This window comes from Microcaecilia unicolor, chromosome 6, assembly GCF_901765095.1.
Source record: "Microcaecilia unicolor chromosome 6, aMicUni1.1, whole genome shotgun sequence".
Classification (NCBI taxonomy): Eukaryota; Metazoa; Chordata; class Amphibia; order Gymnophiona; family Siphonopidae; genus Microcaecilia; species Microcaecilia unicolor.
The window spans coordinates 283,574,104-283,595,205 of record NC_044036.1 but is presented as its reverse complement, the minus strand read 5'-3'; the positions used below and the strand labels follow the sequence as shown (position 1 = coordinate 283,595,205).

Genomic DNA, 21,102 nt, shown 5'->3' with positions numbered 1-21,102 from the left:
TCTCTCTCTCTCTCTCTGAATAAATTGATTTGAGGTTGCTATTTTATGTGTCATGCCCCCAAATCATGTTTGCATTGTATGTTGGGATATTTCATGATTGATTTTGTTTCATTAGGTGACTTGTTGGCATCCTATCCAAAATTAAGTCATAATAACTCTAATTAAAAGAGAAATGAAATAAAGATGATTTTTCACATGGGAGGTGGATTTGTCTGCAATACATTCAGGTGTTAGAGGATATGTATATCCACATAAAACACACTTTGGAATACTGTCCAGCCTCTGTAAAACGAAGCATAGGGCATACAAAAGCACATGCACTTCTCCCCTGCTGTGAAAGATACCGCCTATTTCATGTACAGTTGGGATAGGCAGCTTTTCTAGTCCCAGGGATGGGTCTGCACACCTGCATGCATTTTTAACGACGTTTTTGTTATTATTAATATCTTCATATAAAAGCCGATGCTTAAAATACAAGGAAGCAACTGTTGAAATCTCATTTGTTACTGACATCCATTTGGAAGATCTGAGGTTTGAAACTGGTGATAGATTTGCCAGCTACTTGCTGTTTTCGCTTGGAGGAAAGCAACTAAACCTGCTGCAGAAATGTAACAATGAGACTCTTCCTCCCCATTGTCCTGAGACAACAAAGCAATCCAGACAGAGAAATTAGGGCGACCAATCAGAGGACAGTGCCGCCTCTCGGGGTGAGCCGGAAAATAATATCGGGCTGGGTGGGCGGGGCACGGAGGGACCAGTCAGGAGGCGACTTCCAGTGACAGCAGGAAATTAGTCCTGGAAGGGAAAAATTCTCGCTGCTCCCCTTGCCCCTCCCTTTTTAAGCTCGCTGCAGCCTTGCAAGCCGCTGCCTACGATTTTCTGCCCTTTTTCTCTCACTGCCCTTCCTTTTCAAAGCAAACTTTTACCAGCAGAAGCATCATTTTGCGCTCTGCTGAACCCTCTCTTTGCAAATGCTTCTCGATCAGGGGAGCCATTAACAAAAGGAAAAAAAAAAATCCTCCTATCTATCTATACAAGCAGTGAAGAGAGAACCTGGGATACAATAAATATGCTAAGTGAGGCTTTTGCAAAGCAGAGCTCTCGTCTTGCCTTCTCGGGTTGCTGAAAGCTACTGCAAACACTTGAGAGGCAGCCACAGGAGAAGAAAAGAAGAGCTGGGAAAATAAAGAGCAGGAGGGGACCCGTGTGATACCTAGACATGCAACCTACAAGCAAGCTTTTGAGCCTGTTCCTCCTCATTCTGACGGGCACAGAACTCACTCAAGTAGGTTTCCTAATGCCATTTTTCTCTTTTAGTTCCAAGCCCCCTCCCCCTACCCATCCCCCGGGAAACATTCGGTGCCTCCCTTTCTGCTTTCTCTCTCTTCTGTCTGCAATAGAGGTCACTCACCTTGACTTTGGCGAAGACGTGGTGCCCGGTGAGCAGGGTACACATTTTATCCCCAGTCTCCCAAGTCCTGCTAAGCTTGAAATAGTCACCTTCCAAACAGATTATAGCAAGTCTTTCCCTCACTTTTAATTCAAATTTAAGAGGCAGGTGGTGGTAGATTGTAGCTTTTTCTAATATTTATGTTATGAGGACTGTAATATTTCTCTAAGTAAACCAGTAGGGGATAGTGGGGTAGCAGTTCCTGTCTCTGATGTGGTTATTTCTAGATCAGTATCCCTCTGTCTATTCCAGAAGGGTAACAGATTCAGTGTTTCTATAAGACTTCAAATTTAGGACTAACAGAAGCTGTACCGAGGGAGGAAAGGTTTGCTATTGACAAGTTTTGGGTGCGTAGTTTGCATTTAATAAGATGTTTTCATTTCTCTCCCTGTTTCTACTGTTTCCTTTCAGATACTTGCAAAGTCACTTGTAATTTATGTTACTGTGAAATGAGTATTTTTAGTCCAATTTTGCTAATTTTCTGAAATTTTTAAAAATATTCTTTCAGGTTTCTTTTCCAGGGTGTTGAAAACCTATTAGTATTCTGTAGCTTTTTTCGGAGGCAAGTAGGGTTTGGGGGAGGGGGAGTTTGGAGAACTGAAAAACAACGTGAGCCGAGAGAGGGGGAAGGGAAATAGGTTGTTTGGCCACCTTTCATGCACTTGGCATTATAAGTGTGTACAACTTATCTATTGTGTCGCCAGGGAATAGGATATCCAGTAAACATTATACTTCTCTTTCCAGTAATCTACTTCTCTGACAGGCATCAGGGGCAGCTGGTGTAATCAGTTCCCTGCTGATGATGGCTGTAAAAGAAGGTTTTATATCGACAAATAAAGAGGAAAGATCCACTGGTGCTTCCAGCCCTTAACAGCATTCTTTCTTAGGAAGATTAAAGCTCAAACTTTAAAGAGGGACAGGTTCTAAAGAACTTTATTTAGTAGAGTGAGTACCTCTCAGAACGGAGAACTTGAGAATGATAGGTACATAGGGTGCTGGACTAGCTGAGATGCACACAGAGCTGACATTTACAACCAGCCAGTCTCTGGAAGAGTGTGGCCTTATCCTGGGTTGAGGATGCATGATACCTGAAATTTTGCATTACAGTGTTTTTCTCAGTCTTTGGGGCTGTAGCTCTCTCTTTCCTCTCTGCTTCTGCTAACAAAGGGGTGTACGATGATTTTCCTAGCCCATTGGATGTGCACGAGGCACAGTGTAGATGTTTGTCTATCCTGCACCAGCTCGCTGCAACATCCCGCGTGCTATCCTTTCAGCACCACTAGCATAAAATTGCCTTTTCCATCTAAGAATGCTTTTCTTTCTTTCTTATCAATCATAATAACAGCAACCATGAATTTTAGTAGGTGTTTTCAACCAGGGTGCTGAAAATGCAGTTACCTAAGCAAATACATTAAACATTTATAATCAGGTTTCTATCAGATCTTTGATCTTTAAACTTGACGGTAGGAATTTAGCAAATCCAGATAGCCCTGTGGCCAAGCAAGGGTTCAGAAAAAGAACCACAGCCTGGATTATTATGTATCTTAAGAATTTGCACTAGCTAGCAGCAGTCTTAAATGATAAGAGGTTGAGAAGAAGTGATTTATCAAAGCTATTCTGTAGGAGTAAATAGCTAACCAGTTGAACTGCTGAAGTGCCTTTGCTTACCAGTTTCAGCTTTGGTTTTGTCTGTTCTTTTTCCTTCATGGAGGTGAGAGTGGGGGAGTGCCACACCTTGCAGATGCATGAGACACCTCAACAATAATCAGATGGCTTAGTGTCATTCCGTGCCATTTGTGAGTTAATAGCTTGTGCAACTGGGAGCTATCGGCTAAACACTGAAGCAGAATGAATAACCTTCTTTTCTCATTACAATCTAGGAGGGGGATCCCAAAATTTGGGACTCAGCCATAGGCAGCAGAAGATTTTGGGCACAGGGCCATGGCCCTTCCAATTTTATGCCCACACAGCATCAGCAACGAGGGAGATGGGGAGGAGGGAAGAGGGACAGAACTTGCTTTCTTTGGCCTTCCCAAGCACAAAAATATTCTTCTTCCTCCTGGTCTCAACTTCCACTGGTGAGTTCCAAGAAGAAGCAATGTTCTTGCCCATTCAACCAGGAAATACTGGCCTAAAAATCAGGACAAGACAGCTGTTTCATAATCATGTTAAATACTTCTACATTTGTTTATAGCATTAAAGCTATTAAAGTTGCCAGGTTTCACTTTGGACTGACAGTTTGTTTGTGCTCCTTTAGGCTGCAGACAGTTGAATTTGGTCCTTTCTGGACTTAATGTTTATGTTTATAGAGGATGTTCTATACCACCATTGGCAAGGATCACAGTGATTTGTTTTACACATACTCAGTTTATCTCATATTTAACCCAGTTTTACCTATTCAAATTTCCAGCCGGTGGTCACAGATTGTGGCTCTTTGTGAATCCTATTAGCCATGTCTCCTGAGTCTGGTTATCATCATGTCATCATTGTGCAGTATCTGAGAATGCCTCCCCCTCAGAGACTGTGAGTGCCGCCCCCACGGTATTGCCACTCCACTGAATCTAAGACTCAAAGGTAACGTTCAGGAGACCCTCTGCAGTGCCTAAACTTTCCAAGTCTCTTGTTTTTGTTGTTAGATTCATATAAAAGGTTAGAAGCACACTTCATTGCTTTTCTATAGCCCTCAGTTTGTAGTTGTTTTTCATTCCAGTGGTTGTAAAGCAGCACTTCAGAGAGCCAAGCAAAATATCAACTCTTTCACAATTATGTGCACCTCTGGGTAAATAGTGCTGTTTTGTTAGGCTACACACCATTGGGAATCAAACATATGTTTAAGTGAAAAAGAAAAATTAGCTTGTGAGCAAGACTGGATTTACCTCTTCTGCTGGATCACTGACCTAGAAACCTTTTGAACTTGTTTCCTTGTCTCCAGTGCAACTACAGTAAAATATGAAATCCACCACTGGTTCTAACCTAGTACTTTTTAAAAAATTTTAAAATCAAATGACCTCCGGTCTCTTCCAAGGATGTGGTAGCTGAAGGGCTGTCCCTGTCGCCTCTGAGGAAGTGCATAGATATGGTGATTGGGGCACCTTCTCTTCCATAGGGTGGGCCTCTCTCAAAAGTATCACTTAGCTTGAAACAGCAGTGTTTCATTAGACTTACCCCCTAAAAGGCACAAGAAAAGATTAAAGGTGACTCTACAACAAGAGTGGGCAACCTTGGTCCTCGAGGGTCGCAACCCAGTTGGTTTTCAGGATTTCCCCAATGAATATGCATGAGATCTATTTGCATGCACTACCTCCAGTGTATGTAAATATATCTCATGCATATTCACTGGAGGAATCCTGAAAACCCCACTGGGTTGCAGCCCTTGAGGACTGAGATTGCCTACCCCTGTTCTACAATAATCCATATTCACCTCCCTACTCCTGTGCCTTTATGGGGGCAGACAGGGCCATCGAGAGGGGGGGCAGGGGGGACAAAATACCCAGGCCTCCAAGGGGGGCCCAGTGCCAGAGTCCCACCCGCCCTCCATCGTCGACTGTCTGCCACCGGGCCGGGTCCCCTGCATTGAAATCACAGCGCTTCTCACCTCCATGTGAAAGCACTGCAGGCAGCAGGGCAGCAGATTGCCTCCCTTCGGGTCTCCTTCCTTCCCTGTGTCCCGCCCTCATCTGACATAACTTCCATGAGGGCGGGACATAAGGAAGGAAGGAGGGCCGAAGGGAGGTGATCTGCTGCCTGCAGCTCTTTCACATGGAGGTGAGAGGTGCTGTGATTTCAATGCAGAGGGCCCAGCCTGGTGGTGGACGGAGGGGGCGGGTGGAGGGGGGAGCGGTGGTGACCTGGGGGGGGGTGGCCTTGCCCCGGGTCTGGCCCAGTCTCTCAGCGGCCCTGTGGGCAGATCTGATAGGGTACTGCTGATCAGGGTGAGCAGCACTTAGAAGAAAGTGCTACTGGCACAGAGGAAGCAATGTGTCTTTCTACTTAGTGCCTCTAGGCAGCTGCTTACAGTGCCTAGTGGGCAATCTGGAATTTATTGTGAGTTTTGGAGAATTATACTTCAGGAATATCTTTCATTTCCTATGACCTGCTAATGTCAGGAGTTCGAGGCTCAGGGGTGTAAGGCCATAGGGGAGCATAGAAATTAGAAAGGTTATTCTTTCCCTCAAAAAGACACATAATTTAATAGAATAAGCATGCTAGTTGAATTTTGGTTTGCAGTGTTAAATATTGCTTTGAATCCACAGCACACAAGATTTCAGTACTAGAAGCTGTAAAAAGTAGTCAGATTTAAGTTTATAAAGACAAGATTGAAACAGTCTTTCATTCACCCAGACTAAAGATGTATCAATGGGAAAGTCTACAGCTTCCAGTCCAGTTCAATTTTCTTTTAGATTGCAGGAAATGCATTTTAAAGCTTACATGTGCACAGACTCATTTCCATACACACTGGTTCCTATTACTCAGAGATTTTTCTGCTCTTGTTCAGAATTAAGGCTTGATTTACAGAGAATGGGGGAAACCCCTTAGTAAATTCTACCATTCAAATTTCAAAAGGTTGGGTAAAAGGAGCTTTTAGGAAATTGCACACATTTTTGGAGGTGTCCTTGGGACAGGGTTAGGCTGGAGAGGCAACATTTGCATTTTTAAAATTGTGCACATTGTTTTTCAGTGAAAAAGCATCTGCAGAAAAATCAGATGGAAGTGTCTGCAGGTCCTGTTCCCCAAGGCTATTTTGAGAAGAGAAAGCAGGTTCATACTCTGCATATGAGAACTGGTACCATATCTGGGGGTACTTTTATCCATGGACTTTGCAAATACTAGAACTGTTTTGAAAATGACCCCTTTAGCAGGCAGGTTTCAAAACCTGGTCTATCTGAAAATTACTGTCCTCTTTTTGGCCTAAAGTATGCATGGGCTTGTATAGCATGTATACTTTAAACCAGGTTAAAAAGAGTCATTTCTCTAGCTGCAAAAGAGCACACATTTGGGATTTCCAAAAATAGACACTATTTTACATTCACGAACAGCGGTTTAAAGAACATGGTTCCTTTTTGCATGTTTACTACATAATTTTCAGACAGTAAATTTAGGAAGTGCTCTGAAAATTGTTGTTGATAGAGCAGGATTAATACATACACAAAATAGGAACATGCCTAGGGCCTAAATGTTTAGGAGGGGCCCTTTCAGCTGTGTTAATTCAATGGCTTCCAAGACAGCTTTTTGCCCTTGTAAGTTACCTGCTGGTAGAAAGAAGACTGGGGAAGGGGAGGGAGACCAGAGCCACAGCTGCCCACAGAAATCTGTCTGATTTCCCCCTTGCCCCTCAGCATTCATCCTCCAGTCAGTAACAATGCTTTTTACCTGCTGCTTCCTCCTCCATTGGTTTTCCTCTGAAATCAGAACCATGCAACTCCCTGTTTTTTGGAGTTTTAGAATATATTTATATTATGATGGAGGAAATACTTCGTTGGCTATGGCCTGACAAAAGGTTAATCCTACTCTGGGTCTTCAAGTTACAGACTAGCTCCATTAGGTTTTTCAGAACAGATTGAACCACTTCAAATTTCTCCCCGTAGTATAAGTGGGCTGGCAGTTCTTTTTTCCTTAGTAAGGAAAAGGACTGAATTTTGCTTCATGCTTTCCTGAAGAGAGTCAGCTGGGCACCTTCCTTACTCTGATATGCATTGAAAGGCTATAACATATGAATTGCCATGCTGGGACAGACCAATAGTCTGCTCCATCAAATACTTCCTGGCTGCTCAGTCCCAGATCCCTTTGCCTACCTAGTTAATAAATTTAATGGATCTATCCTTCAGAAAATTGTCCAAATTTTTAAAAACTCACAACTTCTGGCAACAAATTCCACAGCTTAATTATGCATCGACTGATTACTTTTGAATATTTGGTTTAGATCTGCTACCAATGAGGTATCTCATAATGCTGGTACTATCTAAAAAGTTAATAGGTAGCAAGCGGATACTTCATTTGGGATACAATATAAGGTTATCAGTGTAAATCATGTTTTATGGGCAAGGAGAATGGTTGCAGAAAATACAATTGCCTAAATTTTTGCCTTGCAACATTCTTGTGTATTGTGCTGCAATTTTCTAGTGGGTTCAGTCTTTAGATCTGTGCATTTAGTCAGACCCCAGCAATTACTGGGGTCCTAATATTCGTTGCTAGATTCGCCTGAAAATTCTGTGCAAAAAAAAATGATGCCTAGGCATATTCTCTATAGTACACCTAAATACTGTAGAATATGCTTAAATTTCTGTGTGGTATATAGACTACACTAAACGCCTCTCCATGTGACCAAATCTAGGGACCCTTATACAAAGGCACAGGAGGGCCTACACGCATGCAGCACGCACCAAATTAGCAGTATCGCCCAACTAGCATGTGAGCTGAGTAGTAATTCCAAATTTTGTGCGTGCTGAATGCCGCAGTAGAAAATTATTTTCTATTTTTTACCACGGGCCATTTACCCAGCAGTAAACAGCAGTTGGTGTGCATTGCATGCTTACTGCATGGGTAGCATGTGAGACGTTACCACTAGGTCAGTGGGTGGCGGTAAGGTCTCAGGCCAAAAATGGACACATGCTGGTTTCAATTTTAGCGCACATCCATTTTTCAGCCCCCTTTAAAAAGGCCCTTTTTCCTAGATGCAGTAAAAAATGGCCCAGCGCGTGCCCAAAAGATGTTCTCACACTGCCGCAGGCCATTTTTACTGTGGCTTAGTAAAAGGACCCCCTAGTTGCAGTTATTTACACCATGTTTTACTTAACGTGAATCCCGACGCCTAAATTAGGTGCAGAGTAGGTATCCTATATAATAATTTGCACCTCCAACGTTCGATGTCTGGATGCCTGGGTTCGTAACATCCATTCCCACTCATTGCCCCACCCTCGTGTCAAAATGTAATGATGTCAGAGGGCGGAACAATGAGAGGGAAGGGAACGCTGGAGGCGAGCTGATGTCAGGAGAGATGTTACGAACGGAACGGAAGCCAGCGCCAGCCAGCCAGAGGACGTTCAGGTACAAATCGAGGGGAGGAGAAAATCGTGGGACATCGAGGGGAGGGAGGGAGGGAGGGAGGGAGGAAGGAAGGAAGGGAAGGGGAGGGGAGGGCAGGGCAGAGGAGAATTGATGGACATGGATGGGATGGGAGGACAGTAGAGGAGAGAATCGCAGAACACGAATGGGAGGGCAGGGAAGAGGAGAATCACTGGACATGGAGGGGAGGGAAGAATCGCTGGACATGGAGGGGAGGGCAAGGGAGAGAGAAAAAAAAGCTTACAGGACAGCCTAGCTAGGGCCCGTTTCATTGTTGAGGAAACGGGCATGGTTCCACTAGTATTCTATAACAATGCACATAGATTTTAGAAACACTCACACCCCACCCATGGCCGCACACCCTTTTCAACTGTATGACTTAGAATTTACATGCACCTCATTACAGAATACACTTAGGGGTATGTTTACTAAGATGTGTTAGTGTTTCTAACACACCTTTAAAGTTAAGGCATGTTAAATGCTAATGTACCTATACATTTCTATGGGCGCATTAGCGTTTAATGCGCATTAACCATTTACGTGTGTTAAAACCACTAATACGCCTTAGTAAACATAGGCATTAGTGAGTTGTGTGTATAAATCTTAATACCAATTAGTGCTGATAATTGCTTGTTAACATCCAATTAACAGCGTTGATTAATTAAACAATTAAGTTAACTGCATGGTTATAGAATACACTTCGATTTCCGGGCGGAAATTAAAGCACAATATGTAGAATCCCTGGAAAAATGTTGAAATACATGGCTCAGTGCATGTCAGTGACAATATAAAAAGCAAACAGAATGTTAGGTATCATTCAGAAAGGAACGCAGAATAAAACTAATAATGCCTCTGGATAGCTCTATGGTGCAAGTGCACCTTTCCTTGGGTTCTATATATGGTACCCAAAATTGCGCACCCAAATTTTGGCTTGCACTCAAGTTGCATGTGCATTTTAATTGAGTAACGAGCCATTAACAAGCTAAAATGGGGCACTAACAACCAATTACTTTAGCTAATTGGCTAACTTACGTGCCATGATTTACACCAGGTATGACAATGTAAATCCTTATGCCCAAAGTTGGATGCGGATCCCAGCGCTATGCACTATTCTATAAGTAACGCACAACTCAGAGCAATGTTTATAGAATAACACTCAGCAATGATGTTTGGTGGCACCCAAATTTGGGCACCATTTACTGAATCTAGTCCCTTGAATATTATGTGCACTTCTGGTCTCAGGAAGGATATAGCTTACCTGTTAGTTTCCTGAACTGTTCCTGACTTCTAGTACTTTTTGAAAAAATAACCGTCCTCTGTTTATCTGTCTTGATCCTTTCATGATCATTTTATACTCCTGTATCATTTCTCTTCTCAGTTGTCTCTTCTCCATGCTAAAGTGCCCTAACCTCTGTAGCTTTTCTTTATAAGAAATCCATTCCACCCCAGTCAGAATTTTTGTTGCCCTCTCTGAACATCTTCTTTTAGGATGTAGCCATCAGAACTGCACTCAGCACTCAAGGTATGGTTGTGCTATCTATATCTGAATAATTCTTAGGGCCCTGTTTATTAAGACACGCTAGCATTTTTAGTGCACACCTAAAATTAGCGTGCGCTAAATGCTAGAGACACCTATATATTCCTATGGTCTTTAACATTTAGCACGCCCTTAGTACAGCTTAGTAAACAGGACCCTTAGATTTGCTTTCTTGACCTCCTTCCTTATCCAATCAGTCGAGTACGGCTCGCGGTCACTGTATGGATGAGTGTTCGCCGTGCCTTCCGATCTCTCACAGTTTCTTTCAGTTGTGCTATATTCATTCCAGTATCTTCCTTGATAGTGTCTATCTAGCAAATTCTTGGGCAGCCTCTTTTTCTTTTGCCACTAACCATTCCAAGCATGATGTCTTTTTCAAGGAACTTGCTTCGCATGATGTGACCAAAATAGGAGAGCTTTTGTTTTACTGCCTTGGTCTCCAGCAATATTTTTGGTTTGATATGTTCCAGAACTGCTTGGTTTGTTATTTTGGCTGTCCATGGGATGCATAACAGTCATCTCCAGCACCATAATTCAAATGCATCAATTTTTCGCCTGTCTGCCTTTCTCAGTGTCCAAGATTCGCAGCCATATGTTGGTATTGGGAAGATGATTGCACCAGTGATGATCCTAGGTCAGCTGTCACCCAGGGCTGATCGCCAATGCACCCCCCCCCCCCCCCCCCGGCGCTATGACACCCCCCCCCCCAGCGCATGACCCCCCCCCCCCCCCGGGTGCATTCTTGCTGCTGGGAGCAGCCGCGCGGCTCTCGGCTCCGCTGGCTCCCTGTTCCCTCTGTCCCGGAACAGGAAGTAACCTGTTCTGGGGCAGAGGGAGCAGGGAAACAGCAGAGCCGACAGGCATGCAGCTGCTGTCTGCACCCCTCCAGCGGTGTGCACCCGGGGCAGACCGCCCCCACTGCCCGCCTTTGCTACGTCGCTGGATTGCACTGACCAATCTATATTTGGTTGCTTTCTTGACCAGCACAGTACATTGAGCTGAGGATTTCAACACATTGTCCAAGGAGCCCCAAGATACTTTCCTAGGTGGTGACTTCTAGTATGGAACCCAACATTTTGTACCTACAATTAGTATTATTTTCTCATATGCACATAATTTTGCTTTCTGAATGAGCCTTTATTCTCCTTCTTTTGAACTGCTCAAGATCAAGCCCGATCACCAGGTCCCAAGTGCTCTCTCTGCCCTGTGACCTGACAGGCCACATTAATTGATGCAGGTGATTTTCAAGTTTTCATCCAAACTATAACTGTATTCATCTCGATTCTTCACTTGTTGAGTCAGAGTGAAATCAGATGGATTAAATTGTAAATCTGTAGCTTATGATACAAGGCAGCACTTCATTTCAGAAACCAATTTACATCTTATTCCAGTACATTCAGCTTTCACATTAAACAGGCAGGTAATTTCCAGGTTCAGGCAGTATGTTTTCCTGAGGTTATCAGTTCTTGTAATCAGTATTAGCACTGTGTATAAAGCACTGCAAAATTAATAGCTGTCAAACAGTATTAGATGTATGAAAAATGCAAGACCTGCTGAAAACAGACGCTAATTTTCCACCGTGAACAATTACACTATAAATTTATGAGACAAAGGGTCATTTCAGTACTTGGTGTCAACCTTCATCTGAACTTAAGTGAGGGAGGGGACAGTATTTATTTTCAAATAAACTCTATTAGACTGTGTCCCAGAACTGATTTGCTGTTTGCTCAAAACACTTCAAAACAGAGTCTATATTTTGAAAACAATGGGAAGGCAAAGCTGCATAAATGTTACAGTACTACTTCCACTATAATAGCTACAAGGAATTCTGACTAACACCTCTTATGCTTAATCATTGAAATTAATAAGGTATAGACATGACTTCTTTTATGGGGTATAAGGGTCTTCCCCTCATCTACTTTATTCTCTGCTTTGCACTAGTACAATTATGCTGTATTTTCCATCAAACGTTGTAAGCCACATAGAGCCTGCCTTGGTGGGATTATGCAGGATATAAATGTTCACAATAAATAAATAAATAATACAAATTTATAAGGGCAAGGCCACTGGAAAGATCTAGTTGCAAAAAAATGTACAATTTCAACACATTGTACACTTTCACCTTTTTTCCTTTGTGCTGAAATTTTCCCCTTTTTATCTATTGGTTATACATTCGGTCCCATTCTAGTGGAGGGCTGGGAAGTCCAGTGCCACAATTTGTAAGGAGAGGGTGGAGCAATTCGAGTCCAGATCAGATATGTAACCACAGAATATCACAAAAAAACCAACCCCCATAGCCCTCTGCAATATTTGTGAAAATGTTTTGCAATTTCCTAGCAGCTCTGCTTGCAGTATGTAATCAGTTCCCCAGGGTTGGAAAACTAGGCCAAAATCATTCTTAGTACAGATTCTCACATTATCAACAGCTGTCAGCAAGGGAGAGAGAAAGGAAATTAGATGAAGACAGAGCATGAAACTGAGAGAATACAGCTATTGTATTTCTTTACATTACAAACATTCAATACTCTTCTGGCAGAGACAAACAGTAAACCTTTATCCAGCAGTCTGAGACACTTCAGCTGTGCTCTAGGTAGCTAACCCTGTCTTGGGAGGTTATAATTATAAAACGGAGTAAATCATTGTAAACCTGGGGCAACAAAAGCTTTACATTGTGAATCTCCATTTCATTTTGAAAGTATTTCTCCTGTCCTGTGCCCCTGATAAATCTTTGAAAATAGAGACCACTGAATGCACTTCTACATTTCAGTTTTGGTTTGAATATGCCACCAGCCTGAGAATTATCTTTTTTAGTCAAACATTTCCACAGTTGTTACAGACTAAAACATACTGATGAACAACATATATTAAATTTAATTCACTTCCTCTGGTTTAATGGATGGAAAATGATTCTTCTCATAAATATTCTAAGACTTAAGTGAATTTAAGTTGCACTGTGTAGGCAAGGGAACAGAGTGTAGCAGAGAGGGCTGACAAGTGTGAAATCTAGACAGATAAGCTGTGGAGATTTCATGCTTTACAGAGTCCTATTTACTGTCATTTCAAGGAATCAGAAAAGATAAAGCAAACAGATTTTCTAAGCTGATTTTTGAGCGATCTCAAAACTTTGCTATAGCATCTCATTATTGCATGGCTGGGCCCACACACAGCTGCTCCTTCTGGGCTTTGACCAGGATGAATGTTGAAGCGCAAATGTGCCCATTGGAATGTGCATCTCTCATACCAGAGGCTGTTGCAAGCTGTATCTGCAAGACCCTGCTTGAAATATTTCTAAGATCCATTTTGTTCCCATTAAATTATGATTTATGGTTTATTAAGCTTAATGTACTGCCTATCCTTGGGCAAAGTACAAAGTAGTTTACAAGTAAAAAAATATATATTTATATATATATTGTAACCAGGGACCTCTAGGTGCAGCCAAGGATAGAACAATCTCCTCCAGCCACAGGCTCCTGGTACAGTCAAGAAATAAATGTCCACCAGCAACTTCAATCTTAAGGACTTTATTCCATGCAGGTTTCTAGTAGACCTGATACACAGTTCCAACAGCCGCATTCACCTTCAATCTTAAGCACATGTAAGCCACCTGAAAGTTTGTGGCACATAGTCCCCTTTAAGCAGTAGGCTATCAGCACATATCAGGATTCAATACAGACTCACAGTCAGCTCCAATCTGGGCTCTTTATCCAGTGCATAATAAACAGTAGTTCAATTCCAAATAGAAGCAGTTCATTCAGTTAATCATCACAGTTAAATCACAAAGCAGCAGTTTCTACTTTCTACTGTCTTTACCTTCAGGAGGGGTTCCATACTTTAGGGATTCCACCCTGCATTAGCTTCACTGGTAGATTCAATACTTTAGGGACCTCTCTTACCCAAGGGTTTTCAGCCTGCAACTGCTTCTCTCCCTTGAGACTCCTTCCCACCTGCCTAATCAATCCCTGGCTTCTGCTACCACAACCAATCATTCTCCTCTCATTAGCTTCCCCCACACCCATACCAGCTGAGTTAAGCATTAGACTAATAATGAGCTCCTGCACACTGGGTTTCCTTTCTCTCTTTCCCCCTACTGGCAGCCAATCTACACGTCCTGCCAGCTTACGCCCATGTCTTCCCTTATTGCAGCTAGGAGTCCAGTCTGGGTTCTTCATCTCACCCCCTGGCTCCTTGCCTGCAATGCTTTCTGGGACTTGTATTTCAGAATGAAACTGCCTTAACCCAACTATCCTGGATGTGACTCCCACTATATATATATATATATATATATATATATATATATATATATATATATATATATATATATATATATATATATATATATATATATATAATTTCAAAAAGAAGGGGTGATACAGAAATACGCTTGAATTCTGGTGCTCTCATTGTGGGTCCGTCTTAGGATGGGGATACGGGGTCATTGGTCATTAAGAGAATGTAGGATTCTAGATGGCACATAGGGGGTGATTAGGAAAGATAGACAGGCAGAGGTATCTGTATGCATGGCTCTATGAGTGAAGGTTAGTATTTTAAACTGATACAGAATGCAATGCGAAGTCAGTGATGCTGAATGAGTAAGGGGGTGACACATTCAAATCTGTTAGCACAAGAGAGGATCCAAACAGCAAGGTTCAGAAGTGTTTGGAGATGGTGGGTAGGATGTTGAGGGAGACCAAAGTAGATTGTGTTACGATATTCCAAGTGTGACATGAGAAGAGTGTAGAGGGAAATTTTATGCAAGTAGGAACATACTGTTCAACATTGCCAAATTACATTTTATATACTTTCTTCAACAATATGTTTTAGTCTGTTACAGTTGTGAAAGTGTTCTCTTAAAAAGATGATGCCTCTGAACTTGATGGTGTTTTAAAACTGAAACATAAATATGGAGGTTCATAATGTATCTCTGCTTGGGGGCGGGGGTGGCGAGTTGGGTTGCTGCTTAGTTATGGGATGAAAGCTAAGAAAACATTAGTCTAAAAAAATAAAAAGGGTAGTTAACCTTTTTCCCCAATAAATCCAGTAATTTACTGCCATGTTTAGCCAGGATTTTCATCACATTTTAAGCGCATTGATTTGTGTTCTGGAATCCTCTGTTATATTGATTCCCAGACTTCTTCCAGAGAACCCACATCTTCAACAAATATCCATGTAAACTTTGATATCTAAAATATGCAAATACATTACATTCTTTATTCATTGTGAACATGATGAAAATCTGAGTGACTGGGAGGTAAAACCTGAGGTTTGGGAACCTTTGCTCTACTGCTGCAAAATCATTTTTGAATACCATCACTCCAAGCAATTTAAACATTATGGGAAGGAGAGCAGGACCAAGGTCAAATTTTTAAAAAAATATTATTTCAGCTTTCTGGAACTATAAAAAGTACCTTGCAAACATTGAAAAGACGGAGTGTAAAGCATGGCCACTGAAGGGAGAGACGATGGGGCAGTGGTTTAGTACACCATGCTATGAGGGATGAGAGGGATGCCAAAGACTACAGAATGAGAAGGGATGAAGGGAGTCATTCTAATAGTGAGCAACAGGTGAAGATGGGATTCCACCATTAGATTTCTGGAAGTGCAGCTATTCAGAATGGTTTTAAGGGTAGCCGCAGTGAGTATACATGACAAATATTTGCATACACTCAAGCAAGCTTGGGACAAATACATAGGATTTCTAAGGAAGAGATAGTAGATGGCATGGATGAGCAGACTGGATAGGCCACATGGTCTTTGCCTTTAATTTTCTGTGTTTCTATTATGCGATGTGGATGGGCATTTTCAATATGACATCTAAATCCACTTTTGGATATTTTAGGAAAAACATCCAAAAATCCAGTAGCGAACATGGCCATTTTAAAAACAGAAAAACATCTAGCATTTTGTTTCAAAAATAGCCATTTACTAGATGTTTTTGTGCTCAATGCATCTATATTTAGGACCATTTTTTAAAAAGTCCAAGGGAAAAATGCAGAAAAACAAGCCATTGGGATTAATGGGACCCACATTCTTAGTAGACTGGCCACACAGACATCCCAGCAGGACAATGGGGCACCCTGGGAGACACTGTAGTGGACTTCACATAAAAGGTCCCAGATACACATCTCACTGTTACCCCCTTGTGTTGTATGGGGAACCCTCCAAACCTCACTAAAACCTACTGGACCCAGCTGTATACCTCTGCATTGACCACTAGGCTACTCCTTGGACATGCTGCTCTAATAGGATTGGCCATTACATCTGAAGCTGTCATTGAGCCTGGCATGTACTGTTTCTTTTATAACTTTGGAGGGTGGGGTCAGTGACCACTGATGGCATAAGGGGGTCATGCAGTAATCCCTCCAGTGGTCATCTGGTCATTTAGGGACCTTTGTGTGACTTAGTCATGAGTGAAATAGGTCTAGAGCAAAACATCTAACTTTTAGCTCTGGACTTTTTTGGTTTGTTCCATTATGGCAGAAAAATGTACAAGTTTTGGGAACACCCAAATTCCACCCCCAATACATTCCCTTGTGATTTGTATGCATTGCAGAGAAAAACATCTCAAATCTGAGTTTTGAAAATCGCAATTTGGACATTTTTTGCAGAAAAACATTTGAATGCCACTTTATGCCATTTTTGAGATGTTTTTCTCTTTATACCATACACATTGGTTATGGATATGCACCTTCAAAGCAGGGTTGAAAGCCACTATTCTAGATTTCATTGTTATGGTCTTTAGTGACTCTGTGATATGCAACTCCAACAGAAGCTTCACAGGGTTAGTCCTGTGCTGTTAATCAGTTTGTCCTGGTGACACCAGTGTCTGCCTTCTTTCAATTTCTCTTTTTTATTGCTTTGTTCATTGGCCTCTTTTTTTTTGTCCCACTTTAGCTTTTACATTATTTTAGAATGAAAAGCTTACAAGTTCTGTGATGACCAACCGCTAAACTCTTCTAAAAAAGGAAGCCACATGAAGTGTGGAGGTGCACTTAATCTCCATGAAACAATATAGAGAGAAAAGGAGAAGAGTGGGGGAAAATAGGCTCTTTCCAATCAATAGGGGAGACATATATTTGAAAAAAGTATAATATTTATTGTAACAGGTTGACTCACCACAGCCTTGTTTCGGCGCCGTAGCACCTTCTTCAGGAGTCTACAAAGCCAAATATAAAACATAAATAAATATAACTATAAATTGTGAACAACAATAATCGTAAAAGAATATTATAGATATAGTATTTACAATTTTATTTGATGCTTTTCTCAATTATAATCTATGCTTTTATAGATGTCTTTTACGTTAATATATCTCTAATATTCTTTTACGAGTATTGTTGTTCACAATTTATAGTTATATTTATTTATGTTTTATATTTGGCTTTGTAGACTCCTGAAGAATGTGCTACGGTGCCGAAACAAGGCTGTGGTGAGTCAACCTGTTTCAATAAATATTATACTTTTTTCAAATATATGTCTCCCCTATTGATTGGAAAGAGCCTACTTTCCCCCACTCTTCTCCTTTTCTCTCAACCTCTAAACTCTCCCATCCTGTGCTATTAAAAATCTCCCTTATGGAGTTAAATTCAGGCATGTCCTTGGAGATCACTACCCTCCCAGGGTAACTGAGTGTGCCCTTCCCAAAGAAGATGCAGTATTTATGAGTTCTGTTCCTTCTCAAACTACTAAATCTGGTAGTCTTTTATCATTCTTGTTCTCTTTTCCACTTTGTTACAAAATTTCAGAATTTGGCACTGTAGGATGAGTAGTCTGAAAGAGAAATGGAGAAGCTTGACCATGTCAGTTGTTATAATTGCTGTCCACATGCTAATCCTGTGCTGGACAGTATTTGAGTTCCATGTGTCTCAATACTACTAGTAATCATTTCTATGGTGCTACTTTGCAGCACTGTACACATTATATGCAGGTACTTTGTCCCTAGAGGGCTCATAATCTAAATTTTTGTACTTGGGGCGATGGAGGGTTAAGTGACTTGCCCAAGGTCATAAAGAGCTGTAGTGGGAATTAAACCCAGGTTACCAGGATCAAAGCCTGCTGCACTAACCATTAGGCCACTTCTTCTCCAGTACTGAATAGTCTCTTCCACTGACTTTATTGCTCATCATAAATATACTACAGTAACATCTAGGAAGTCTTAAAAGGCATTTTTCTCTGCAACAGAATTTGAATCTGAAGCTCAGTAAAACAGGAAGAGAAAACTGAGATACAAGCCTTTGACCCGTGTAGCAGTCATTTTACGAGATTATACAAAGAGAGCCTGGGATCTTCACAGATATGCAGCAAAAAAGCAGCAGATCAGATACATAAGCACAAACAAATAATTTTCGTACCCGTAAAGAGAGGCTGGAATCTGCAAGGTTCCACATTAGGAATCACCGCCCAGGAAAAGGGATAAGGTGCCATTGCTAATGATACATTGAAGCCCTCTGCTCAATGTATGGTGGCAGCTAAGAAATCAAATAGAATGTTAGGAATATTAAGAAAGGAATGGAAAACAAAACTGAGACTACTATAATGCCTTTGTATCACTCCATGGAGTGAGTGCACCTCGAATATTGTGTGCAATTTTGGTCACCACATCTCCAAAAAAGATAACACGGAATTAGAAAAGGTATAGAAAAGAGCAACAAAAATGATAAAGGGGATGGGATAGTGCCCCCATGAGGAGAGGTTAAAGCAGCGGCTCCTCAGCTTGGAGAAGAGAAGGATGAGGGAAGATATGATAGAGGTGTATAAAATACTGAGTGGAGTGGAACGGGTAGACATGACTTGCTTGTCTACCCTTTCCAAAAATACAAGGACTAGGAGGCATACAATGAAGCTACTAAGTAGTAAATTTTAAACAAATCGGAGAAAATATTTCTTCATTCAATGTGTAGTTAAACTCTGGAATTCATTGCCAGAGAATGTGGTAAAAGTGGTTAGCATAGTGGGTTTAAAAAAAGATTTGGATAGCTTCCTAAAGAAAAAGTCCATAAGCCATTATTAAGATGAACTTGGGAAAATCCACTGCTTATTTCTGGGATAAGCAGCATAAAATCTGTTTTACTCTTTTTGGATCTTGCCAGGTACTTGTGACCTGGATTGGCCACTGCTTGAAGCAGGATACTGGGCTTGATGGACCTTTGATCTGTCCCAGTATGGCGACATTTGTCATATATTCATATGTTCCTATGCTCCTTTCTTGCTGCAATCCTACTCTCTCTTTTCGGGTGTAATAAATATGTATTTTTATGTGTTTCTGTGTTTGATTTGCTCCTTTTTTGCTGCATCAGTTCATGGCCATCAGCTGTTCAAAATTGGCAAATTCCTAAATATAACGTGCTCTGATACCTGGGCATAACTCTGACCCCTATAACACCATCTAAATCTGTTATGTTTTTCTAAGTGCCAGAACCCAACTTCTGCCCCCTAGTAATGGATTCCACAGCTTAATAACAATATGAATCATTTTATAGCACTACTGGATGTATGTAATGGTGATAAGAATTTAGATACAGGCAGCATGGTTTTACTTGAGATAGGACTTGTCAAACAAATCTGAATAATTTCTTTGACTGGATGACCGTACAATTGGATTGAGGGAGAGCACAGGCAGCCCCATTTTGGACAGGTTGTTGAAGTAGGAATGGAGACACAAAGGTCAGTGTATATCAAGCTGCCCCAGTATTTTAGAACAGAATCTGTTAACATAGAACCTGTTCTGAAATACAGGAGAAATAGACATATATATATGCCAAGTGCGTGCAGCATAAACATCCATTGTAGAAATATAAACATACATAATACTGGCAGGTTCAAAAGCAGCAAAATATATGTTTATAACATCATCATAAGCTGAAAATATAATTTACCAGTAGAAAAAAAACACAAAAGCAGCACATAACCAGTTATGTAGTACAATGGGAACATAACTGGTAATGTGTCAGCACATAACCAATTATTTTTGTGACCGTAGAATCATAACCGGTTATTATCCTGACACTGTCACATTGACTGGTTTCCCTTGCCAATTTAGCATTTGGGAGAGGGGATAAAAACCACAGGGGAATTAAGGAGGCAATTCCCCCCTAATCCCTCCAGTGAGTGTTGCTCAATAGCAGCTGTTTCCAAAATCCCAAACATGCTTGGTAGCAGGTATAACTCCTGACCTTGATCTTTTAGAATATAGATATTTAATCCCCTTCTGAAATGGGGAATAAACATCTATGAACTTGCCATTCTCTTGTCCCACTCAAAACACACCCAGACCATGCTCCTTTTGCCATTTGCATGCATGTGGGTTTGATATGTGCATATCCTGGCTTTGAAAACGGGGACTTAGATGTTTATGCAAGATCAATATTTAAGTGCTGGTTTATGCACATATTAAATGCAAACAGGGCTTGTTAAATGAGGGCTTAAATGTAATATATGTAGATTTTTAGCAAAACCTTGGGCATGGTTCCACATCGGTGAGATAAATAAACCGAGAACCCTTGGTATGGGCCCTAAAGTGACTGACTGGTTAGAAACTGGTCTAGTGGAAGGTGACAGAGGGTAGTGGTAAAAGGAGCTCACTCTGAGGAAAGGGATGTTGGTAGTAGTGTGCCACAAGGGTAGGTTTTTGTTCCATTTAATTTTAACATTTGTGAAAGCAATATTGCGGAAGGGCTGTCTGATAAAGTTTGTCTCTTTGTGGATGATACCAAAATTTGCAGCTGGGTAATGGCATGGATAACATGATCTAGCAAAGTTTGAGGAATGGTCCAGATTTTGGCAGTTAAGATTTAATGCTAAAAAAATGCAAGGTCATGCATATGGGCTGCATAAACAGAGGGAACAGTGCAGTATAGGGTTTGAAGTACTTCTGTGCATGAAAGAGGAGTGGTACATGGGGCTGATCATATCTGATTACTTAAAGTGGGCCAAACAGAAAAGGTGATGACAATGGCCAGAAGGATGCTGGGATGCATAGGGAGAGGAATGGCTAGTAAAGAAAAAAAGGTGATTATACCTCCGTACAGTGCGTTTTTACTAGCAAAAAAGGTGCCGG

General features: G+C 41.3%; 1 protein-coding gene across 1 annotated transcript in view; it reads left to right on the top strand.

Annotated features, from left to right (window-relative positions):
- The first annotated feature begins 858 nt into the window (after positions 1-858).
- Positions 859-21,102, top strand: part of OLFM1 (olfactomedin 1) — an 87,059-nt gene continuing 66,815 nt past the window's right edge. The window contains exon 1 of the mRNA XM_030207657.1: positions 859-1,285. Coding sequence (XP_030063517.1) covers positions 1,220-1,285 — 66 coding nt within the window. The 5' untranslated portion in view covers positions 859-1,219. The remainder of the gene's footprint in view (positions 1,286-21,102) is intronic.